General features: G+C 61.6%; 1 protein-coding gene across 1 annotated transcript; it reads left to right on the forward strand.

The window, feature by feature from the left end:
• Window positions 1-8,029: 8,029 nt before the first annotated feature.
• On the forward strand, window positions 8,030-9,781 carry HES5 (hes family bHLH transcription factor 5). Its single transcript, XM_043923957.1, has 3 exons — window positions 8,030-8,371; window positions 8,463-8,628; window positions 8,813-9,781. The coding sequence occupies exons 1-3, from the start codon at window positions 8,318-8,320 to the stop codon at window positions 9,088-9,090; spliced, it is 498 nt and encodes a 165-aa protein (XP_043779892.1). The 5' UTR covers window positions 8,030-8,317; the 3' UTR covers window positions 9,091-9,781.
• The last annotated feature ends 862 nt before the right edge of the window (window positions 9,782-10,643 follow it).

Consider the following 10,643-nt stretch of genomic DNA (forward strand, 5'->3'; position numbering starts at 1 on the left):
CTGGCCTCGCGGGGCGGGGGCGGGGCGCGGCCACGTGGGCCCGCGCGGCCCCTAATCCCTAGGCGCCGTGAGACGCGCGGCTCCCGCGCTTTCCCACCGCCCACCTCCACGCGTCCCTGTGGCCACCCCCCGTGCCCCCCCGCCACCCCCACCACCTTACACCTGGAAAACTGAAGCCCGCGAAGTAGGGGCTGATGGAGCCCGGGGTCTGTGCTCCTGTCTGCCAAGTCTGCCAGGAAGTTCTTTTGGGAACCTGGGGCCTGTTTGGTCCGCAAAATCCGGGGGAGGGGGTCCCCGAATCTACAGTCCCTGGGGCTGACCCCCCACCCCCTCATGGAATGCAGGGGTCCCTCAGATCTCTGGACACCTTGCTTCAACCCCAGGGTAGAGCATAACCTTGATGAGATGAGAAAAGGGGATAAGGGGTGGGGGAGGCCAGGCAGCCATCCAAGGGCAACTTCTGGGGAGGGTCCAAGCTCTCGGATTCCAGAATCTGATCCAGTTGTCAGATTTATGACCTGGCCCAGCCCCCCTTTGGCCACCCTCAGTTAGCTCCAGCAACCTGGAGCCAGTCCCCTGCCTCAGGTGGTCTTGGCAGAGAAAGCCCATCCTATTTAGAAAGCCCTAAATCGAGGCACAGAAGGCAAGAACAGAGCCCAGCCTCAGCCTGGACGCACTCTGTCCCCATCCTGCCCAGTCCCTCCTCCCCCAAAACCAGGTCCCTTCAGTGTACTACTGAAATGCCAAAGGGAAGGAGACCATCTTCTAGGTGGTGGGGGGTGGGTGGTCTGTGTCTACACAGGCAGGGGCAGTACAGACCCCAGAAACTGGGAGCTGGCTGCAGAGTTGCCCCACCACAGGATGGGCAACTTGGTCCCACCCAGCACCCGGAGTGAGAGCCGAGAAGGGCATTGTCTGTGCCCTCAGCAGTGCCCCTGGAAACCACCCCACTTTGGATGGGGGTCTCATGGTTCTCTGGGCACCCAGCCTGGAGAACTTTGAGCCTGGGGCTGAGAGCCTGACCCCCAGAAGCAGGCTTGGGCAGGGGCTCTGCGGCCTTAGGGCACAGGAGCGAAACTAGCAGGAGCAAAGGGTGGGTAGAGAGGAGTACAGAAGACAAAGCCGCCAGCTCCTGCTTCAGCCCCTGGAGCTGCCACCTCCTCTGACCTGTGGGCAGGAGGAGCTGCACGGCCCTGGCTGTCTGGCTCAGTCTGCGGCCTTGGGCCAGACCCCTCCTCTTTTGAAGCCTCAGTTTCCTCATCTGTGCAATGGACATGATAATAATCATCCTTGGATCCCAGAGTTAGATGCCAAGCCTCTCCTCTGGGGCTCAGCATGCGGTGGGCACTCAGGAAATGCCAGCTTTACTTTAGTGCCCTGTGAGCTGGGGTGGCCCAGCCTCCAGGTTGACTGGAGGAGGAGATGTGAAGAGAATATGGCAGACCGCCCCCACTTCCTGAATCACCCCCTGCAGCCTGCTTTCTGTCCTGGAGCAAAAGGGGGTACCCCTGGATTCCCTGCCCAGCAGCACCCAGAATTGGCCAAGAAGCTGTCTGTGGAACCCCAACTGCCCTGGGGAGAGGGCTGGGGGCCCCCTCTCTGCAACCTGGCCTCTATAATGGGGGCTCCAGGCTGAGGGACAGGAGGAGGCATCTGTGTGCCCCCTCCACCCCGGGCCTCGGGTTTCCTGCTGTTTGAAAGCATCCCCTGGCCCGCCATCCCCGGACTTCCAGTCCACCTCCTGGGTCCAGCACAACCCGGGAGCACTGGTCCTGAGCTCTGAGTGTCGTTCTTGGAGAGAGGACCCTCCCCAGTCACCCTGAACCCTCAGCCCCTTCTGGGCTCGGGGGGCTGGCTGACCCGCCATGTGGCCCGGCACCACAGCCCAGCCCCAGGTAGGGTGGTGGTAGACCATGGCACTCTCAACACCTCAGTTTCTCCTGTGAGATGGGGATAATCTTTCCTGCCTCTAAATGTTGCTGCAGGCCTGGGTGAGGCATGGTGCTGCCCTGGGGAGGGCACTGACCCCCAGACAGTTGAGGTCGCGGGTTGCTAACAGACAAGGTCTTCCCACACCCACCCGGAGCCCCGAGTTCACCTGCTTCAGGAGGGGGCACCCAGAGTAGCCCAACTTGGGTCCTCCTCCAGTTGGGGCCCCTAATGCCAAGCCGCGGGAGGGAGGAGAGGACGCCTTAGGTGCGTACACACACTGACCCACCAAGGGAAGCGAGCCAGGCTGAGGGGCTGAGGGCAGTGCCAGGCCCTTTACCTCCAGAGCCCAGGCATGGGTGCATATCCATGGGTGTGCATGCCAGGGCACACATGCATGTCACACACATGGGAAAGCCTCCTCCAGCCAGACCTGGAGACTTCCCATCCCTGCTTCGGCTCACCCCCAAGTCCGTATCTTCCCAATCTCTTTACCTGGATAAAGCTTCTCAGAATTCCTTACCAGGCACACAGCCAGTCTCCCTTCAAGGACCTCCTTGGGCACCACCTCCTCCAGGAAGTCCTCCCTTGGTACCCACACCTTTCTCTTCAGCCCTCTAAATCCAGGGCTCTTCTGAAAAATGTCAGTGTCTCAAGCTTTCCCCAAGATGCCCCATGTTCCCTGGGGCCCCGAGCGAGCCTAAATGTACCTGTTTAGAAATTATACAAGCAGCTGATGCTCCTTCCAGAAAATCTGAAGAAAGCAGACAGAAGAAAAACTAAGTTTCTGACCCCAAACTCTCAGCATTTGGGAAGCTTCTCCCCACCTCTCTGCTAATGTCAGGTGGACATTCTTTCTTCCCTGTAACTCCATGGTGGGCTAACTACTCCCTCAAAGTGACCTCCTACGTGTAAGCTCTCCCAACCCAATTTTAGCCCCGCCCCAGCCCCAGGACAGGGGCCAGGCCTCAGTCCCCTCTCGGGCCAGGTGCATCATCCAGGTGTCTGCTGACCCAGGGAAGGAGAGGGAAGCATCCACAGTGGGAAGAGGGGAGAAGAGCCCTCTCTCACACCCAGTTCTCTGGTCTGGTTCTGGGGGTGCGGGGAGCTAGGGTGGAAGAGAGCAGACAGTGGAGGGCCCCAGAGCACTCCTCCCCCAGAGCGCCTCCACCACAGTGCGGCCACGTAGCCAGAGGTTCCCACACTCTGGACCCTCCGCCTTCAAGCCACAAAGGCAGCCCGCGTGCCTCGCAGCCTGCCTGGGAGCTGCGGCCGCCCTTTGTCCAGAGTCCTGGCCACCCGCCATCTGGAGCGTGACTCCAGCCAGGGGATCCAGGGAGCGATCAATGTGTCCCCTCGCACACACCCAGGGGTAAGGGAGGGGGAAGCATGTTGGCCCTCCCCAGTCCCATCTCCACAGCAGGCTCCACTCAGGTCCTCGCCCCAGGCCCCCAGCCCTGACTCTGCACTCCTTCCCCTCCCCAACCCCACCTCCGCAGGTCCAAGTCCCAGCTCCCACCCTCACCCTCCTTGTGGCCTCAGCAAACTCTCGGTGTGCCTATGGGCTCTCCCCGCCTCGTACCTAGTAATAAGTGCTCAAAAACGTGGAATCACCACCATCACCATCATGTTAGCTGTCCCTGAGTTCATGGGACCGTGGGCAAGATTTAACCTCTGTGACCCCCTGGTTGCTGCCTGTCAAACAGGGAAGGGACAGTCCCCTCCCTGGGCAGTCCTAAGAAGGCAAATTTTTGTTCCTTGTGTGGTGTTTAGTAGATGCTGAAAAACTGAAACTCTTATCCCCATCCAGCTCCGCTTGGATCCCCACAGAGAGACCCCAATGCCCTTCCCACCCCTCAACAGACTCAACAGCCTGCAGACCCTGGCCATCCAGGGCCCTCAGGGGCCTGCCTGGCTGGGGGTGACTCTGAGTGGCAGCCTTGTCCCTTCACACTTGGGGAGATGAGCCGGGTGCCTCCCTGCTGTCCTGGGTGCTCCCTCAGGGGTCACAGCAGGTGGTCCAGGTGGTGATGGAGGGCTGGCCGGGGACTCGCTGGAAGCCACTAGACAGTAGGAGGCAGCACAGCACTTGCTGCGTTTGGATGGGCCCAGGGCGAGGGCCATGGCACAGAACAATCCCAGGGGGCACCCATCTCTGCCCTGTGCACAGCCTGGGGTCCTTGTGGTGGCCCTGGATGTGGGGGCACCACTGTGGATGATGGAGTCCCTGCTTTCCCAGAAGGCCAGCCTTGCTCCTTACCTGCCCCAGCCTGCCCACTCCCCACACGCCAAGGAGGAAACCCTCCTGTACCTGAGACACTGGGGGTTCATACAGCCCTGTGGACGGCACAACCTGTTAGGGAATCTGGCTCCAGGCAGGGTGGAGGGGCAGTCTGGAGCTGGGCAGAGGCTAATGGGTATGGCAGTGTCCCCTCCAGACCAGTCCTGCCTGCAGGGGACTGGGAGGTCCGGGGCAGAGTCGCCTGGGGCCAAATACAAGGCTGGGCGGGAGTGAATGTGTGGCTCTTCATCATGGAGTCCTCCTTGTTTATATATATTTTAAAACTGTGGTAAAGTACACATAACATTAGAGTACCATCTCAACCATTTTTAAGTGCACAGCTCAGTGGCATTGAGGACATTCACGTTGTTGTGCAGTTGTCCCCATGTCTCCAGAATGTTCTCACCTTCCCAAATCAAAGCTCCATCCTCATCAAACGCTCCCCACCCCTTCCCCCTCCCCCGGCCCCCACTCTCCTACTTTGTGTCTCTGTGTCTTTGACTCCTCCAGGGACCTCAGAGAAGTGGAATCACATAGGATGTGTCCTCCTGTGTCTGGTTTATTTCACTCAGCTTCATGTCCTAACGTCCATCCACATTGTAACAGGTGTCAGGACCTCCTCCCTGTTTAAGGCTGGATCATATTCTGTCATATAGATGAACCACATTTAGCTTATCCATTCATCCATTGATGGACACAGGTTGTTTCTACCTCTTGGTAATTGTGAATATGCTGCTGTGAACGTGTGTGTTCAAGGGTTTCTTTGAGACCCCGCTTTCAATTATTTTGGGTACAGAGCACGAGTGGAATTGCCAGGTCACGTGGTGATTCTGTTTAACTTTGGAGGAACTGCCACACTGTTTTCCACACCGCTTGCACCATTTGCCTTCCCAACGAGAAGACCTCCCTGAACACAGGGAGCAAATGCCCCTGGAGCACGCCCTCCCCATGGTGCTATTGGCTTTGCAGTCAGCCTGGGAGGGGTGGACTTGGGGTGTGGGTTGTGGCCCTAGATTACTGAATTCTAACATAATCACCCCCAGCTAGTGTGTTTGGCCTGAGCCCCCACATCCACAGCAAGGTGTCTCAATGGTTGTTCCCAGATACCCCACCCCAGACTTTTGAGCTCTTCAGGGTGGGGGTAAGACAAGCTCCCCTCTCTCTTCCCCAGCTGCTGGGGGCTGCTGAGGCCGAAGATCTGACCCCCTCCACACCATGGGCTGCCTCTGCGCTAAGACTGCCAGCCAGGAGCAGCCCTGGGTTCTCCCCCTGCCCCCAAACCCTCCCTCCTCGGCAGCCCCCCCAGTCTGCTGGGCCACTCACCTCGGACGTGTGAGCCGGGAGCCCAGCGACTTTCCCACACTTTGGCCCCATTCACAGTGTTAAGCGGCCCACAAAGGCCAGGCGTGTGCCTCGGAGGCCGCGCTGCCATCTGGCCCACACGCGGGGAGGGAGCCAGCGAGCCTTTCATCCGGCCGGGCTGAGATTTAACACCATTCATTTCATATTTCCCACAACTCAAAATTGGATCAAAGCTGCTCCTGTCAGGGGGAAGGGGTGGAGGGAGGGAAGAGGCAGCTTCCCCATGGACCACCCGCCACCCTCACCTCCATCCCGGCCCACTGCAGGTGGGCATGCAGTTGGGGTGGTGGGGGCCGGACCACTTCTGCTGGCACGTGTCTCCTCTGGGCCGAAAGCTGGCTTGGGGGAGGCAGCCAGGGCAGGGCACACGCCCCCAGCCAACTGCCCCTCTGAAGCCAGGGGGGCAGGGGACAGGTCCCAGCTTGGGTGCTGCTTTCAGTTCTGGGCAGGACTCTGGGGCGCCACTGCCAGCAGCTGGGCAGTCAGGCATACATGGCCTCAGGTGGGGGCTACAGTCAGGGCCCACTCCTTACTCCTGCGTTCCCTTTTCCTGGCCAAGCTCCTCCTTGGCACCGGGTGCTGGGCTGGCAGGGTGTGGGAATGAGGACACAGGAGACTCAGCCACTCTGCTCTCCACCCACAGCCTGGCCCCCAGGGAGTCCATATGCAGGCCAGCTGCCCAGCATAAGCCCTACTTTGGCTGAGTGGCACCAGGTCCCCCTTGCAGCCTGTGGGAGCTGCCAAATAGGCTGTGGGGCAAAGTACAGAGCACGTGTCCTCCGCACACTCACCTCCATTTTGCCCAGGTACACTCTGTCCTTTGGCACCAACCAGAAATGGCCAGATATCTGTGGCAGGGATCCCCCTGCTCAAAGAGGAGCCCAGGCCCAAAGCAGGAACCTCAGGGTCACCTGCCTCCCACAGCCAACCTGGGCCTGTGTCCCTTCAGGAGAGGTGCTTCAGGGGAGAAGCAGGTGCCAAAGGGTGAAGTTGGGCTGCCTTCTATCTCTATCCAAAGTCACCTGATATTTCCACCCCCAGAGCCCCTCACCTAATCCATCCCAGGGGTGACCAGGGGCTCTCAGGGCTGTCTTGGGCTGACTCCGAGCCAAGCCTGCCCACTATCTTCCTGCTTTCTGGATGGGCCCCTCTCTGGGTCACCAAAGGCTTCCTGTTCTGTGGACTTCTTGAGCAGGTCCACCAAGCAGGCCACTCAAAGCTGCGAGTCCCTGCCAAGACCTTTGTTAGGGCCCTGTGATTCCCAGCCGCGCTCGGACGTGGCTGCTGTCCAGGGAACTGTGCTCCTGGATTTGAACTCCAGCTAATGCGCCCTGATGCCAACTGCTGGCTCCCAAGACTGAAGCCCTGCTCCCCCTTGGACCTTCCTGGATCCTTCCCTGCCCCTAGAAGGCAGCCCCAGCCCCACCCCCTCGCTCAGTCCCTACAGAACAGGATTCCTGGCTGCAGAGAATCAGAGGACAGTGACTGTTCTGGGTGGAGGGGGGCTCCAAGCAGCCACTCCCCTAGGGACCCAGGGTGGGGCTGGCCCCCAAGTCATCACTGGCCCTCAGCTGGACTGACCAGGGACCAGGATCAGCCATTCCACTAGTGGGTCTGAGCTGGTACAGCATTCATGTGGGCTCCAGGCAGGGGCCTCATGTCTGCCTCCTGGCACCCCTTCCCCACCACTGGCAAAATGCTTAAGGACAGCAGACCTTACAGGTGCCCCCAGGGCTGGAATAGGACAGCATGTGGCTGAGGCTTCCCCCCTGTCCCATGGGAGCAGTGACCACACACCTGTAAGGAGCATGCCTGGAGCCACTGTGACAGCCAGGGTCAGACTCCCATCCAGATGGGGGTGGAGTGGGGCCATGGCAGCCACCTGTTGGGTCAGAGCACCCCAGATGCTACAGCCTGATAAGCCTTAGCTCCCCAGAGGAGGGGGCACAGAAGCTCCTGGAAGGCATTTCAGGGACTCTGGCTCCCTGAAGCGACCCAAAGCCCAGCCTAGGAGGCGCAGCAGCCCCTTTTCCAGCTCTTAAGTCACATGTGCCAGGTGACAGCCTGGGGACTTGCCACATAGGCCAGTAGGTCTGATGCTGAGAGCCCCTCTTCCACCTGAGCAGAGGGAGGTGGCTGTGTCTGCTTCCTCCGTTCCCCCTCCCCTGAGGGCAGCAGGTCCCTGCCTGGGAGAGTACCCAGCCCTCTGGAAGCTACCGCACTTGTACATTCTAGAGCTCTCTCCGTATCTGCGCTCCTGGCCTCTGCAAGCCATCAGCGCGGAGTCGCTGGGGAGAGGGATGTAGGGAGAGAAGGGGGCTGGGGAGGCGAGGGGCGGGGAGGGCGCCGCTCCTTCCTGCCCCCCGCCCTCGTCCCTGCGGCCTGGGAAAAGGCAGCATATTGAGGCGCGGGGCTCCCAGCATCAGGCCCCGGGATGCTAATGAGGGCGAGCGCGTTCCCACAGCCCGGACATTGTGCCGCGCGGCCCACCTGCTCCTCGGGGAGCGCCCATTGTGCCCGCGCCAATTCACAGGCAATTTAGCGTGCGCTAATGGGCCGGCGCCTTTGTGCGGCCCGCGCCGTCATTGGCCGCGGAGTGTGGGAACGGCCGCGGCACCCGGGCCCCAGGCGCCAGCCCGCCGCCCGCGCCTATATAGGGGCCGGGGTCCGCGCCAGCCCGGGACGCGCCTGCTCCGCTCCCTGCCGCCTTGCCGCCTTGCCGCCTCGCCTCTCCCCGCGCCAGGCATGGCTCCCAGCACCGTGGCCGTGGAGCTGCTCAGCCCCAAAGAGAAAAACCGAGTAAGTGCGCGGCCGGCTTGGTGCGCGGTCCCCGCGGCCCCCGCGCCGGCGTGGCCCGAGCCCGGCTGACGCCCCCTCCTCCCGCCTGCAGCTGCGGAAACCGGTGGTGGAGAAGATGCGCCGCGACCGCATCAACAGCAGCATCGAGCAGTTGAAGCTGCTGCTGGAGCAGGAGTTCGCGCGCCACCAGCCCAACTCCAAGCTGGAGAAGGCCGACATCCTGGAGATGGCCGTCAGTTACCTGAAACACAGCAAAGGTGAGCCGCCCTGCGTCCAGGAGTCGGGCCGCGCGACCGGCTCACCGCCGCCCCGCGCTCCCTGACCCCGTTCACCGGCGCCCCCCTCACCGCTGCCCACCTCCCTGCGCCCCCGGCCCCGTTGCCCGCTACCCCGCTCCCCGCACCCCCCGGCCCGGCTCACCGCGGCCCCCGCTCCCCGCAGCCTTCGCCGCCGCCGCCGCCGGCCCCAAGAGCTTGCACCAGGACTACAGCGAAGGCTACTCATGGTGCCTGCAGGAGGCCGTGCAGTTCCTGACGCTGCACGCGGCCAGCGACACGCAGATGAAGCTGCTGTACCATTTCCAGCGACCCCCGGCCGCGCCCGCCGTGCCCGCCAAGGAGCCCAAGGCGCCCAGCCCCACGCCCGCGCCTGCCCCGGCCAAGGCCGCGGCTGCCGCCACTGCGCGACAGCCCGCCTGTGGCCTCTGGCGGCCTTGGTGACCGGCGAGACCCGCGGGCGGCCGCCCAGCCCCGAGGACAAGAGGGCCTGGGCGTTCCTCTGGAGGGGGAAGAGCCTTCCCATCGGCTGTGCGGCCTCAGGCTTGGATGCACCCCTTCTCCGGAAGGCTCTCTCTCCAGGCTGGCCGGCCAGCAGGAGAGTCATTCTCAGAGAATGTGTGCAGAGTCCTTGTCATTTAGGACAATCTGGGCCCGTCTTCTGCCAAATGTCTGACCCTATGGGGTTGCTCTATGTTTGCATTTCCGCAAGTGACTTCTGGGAAGTCCCCACTGCTGGGGTTCTATGATATTTGTAGATGGCGGGGCTCGGCCAGCCGGCGCCCCGTGCTGTGCGTAGAGGGCTTTCTCAGATCCGGTGCTGCCGGGCCGCATTTGCCTTTTGTGAAGGCGGAACTCAAGGTGTATCCTCATAGGAAGGAAAGCGTCAGCCAGGATGGGCGTGGGGCTGGGCAGAGCCAGGCCGAAAGGCCCTACATCTGCTTGGTTGTCTGGTCGGGGCTCACAGTGGGCTGTGTGGGGCGGGTGGGGGTCTCCGCCATGATCCTTAAAGGATTTCTGTGTGGGCGGGTGCACGTGGGCACGACTTTGTACTCAGAATTTGTACTCTTGGTCATGTGGGAACCACAGGACTGCTCTGCAGACTGATAATAAAATCCAACTGTTCAGCCCCCTCACGATCTGTCTCTGTGCCTCACACATGTCCTTGGCAGCCACCAGGCAGGCAGGTCGGCAGGGATAAAGGGAAGTAGGCACTATTGTGATATATGCAGCCACAGGTGGGCGCTGTCCTTGCCAGTGACCCTGGACACCCGAAGAAGGGCTGGGCTCCGGCTGAGGAGGGAGGGAGGAGGGGAAGCAGAGGAGAAGCAGGGGTGCTGGGAAGCAGAGTTGACCATCAGGGAGGGAAGAGAAGCTGGGAATGAGGAGTGAGGGGACAAGTAGGTGGGGTAGGAAGTGACTAGAGACAGGGAAACAAGGGAGAGGCAGGCTGGAGGGGAGAGGGTCTCTGAACACCTTGTGTGCCCTTGTGCAGTAAGGGGGGTGTTGGGGGGGCCTGCAGGACCTCTCACTAGCTCCCTGCAGGTGGGGGTGGAGTGCTAAGAGGGACCCCACGGCCTGAGCAATCTCGCTACAGTCAAAGGGGTTTAGTTGTGCCAAACACGAGAGACGTTCCCCTCCACGGTCCTCCCCGCACACCTGGAGCCCCTGTGTCCCTGGACCAGCCCCTGGGGCACCTTCCTGGCCAGCCCAGAGATGGCCGGCCTGCCTCCCTGCAGGTGGACTGCTCACCAGGGCTGAGCAGTGCTGGCAACAGGAGGGCTAGCCCTCGACTCAGAAAGGGCAGCTGTCTATTTTTAGGCAGGCACGGGGTGTTGGTTGAACCTGCAAGAGACCCGGAACCACCCAGGCCGGGGCTCCCTCCTTCCTCCTCAGCACCTCTCTTGGCCCTGCCTTCCAACCGTTTCTGTCCACTCTGGAGGGGAGGTCCACAGCACCCCTTGCGGAGGAGCACAGTTCTGCTCTGCCCTCGGGTG

The sequence above is a fragment of the Cervus elaphus genome, chromosome 14 (assembly GCF_910594005.1).
Source record: "Cervus elaphus chromosome 14, mCerEla1.1, whole genome shotgun sequence".
In the NCBI taxonomy this organism is placed as follows: domain Eukaryota; kingdom Metazoa; phylum Chordata; class Mammalia; order Artiodactyla; family Cervidae; genus Cervus; species Cervus elaphus.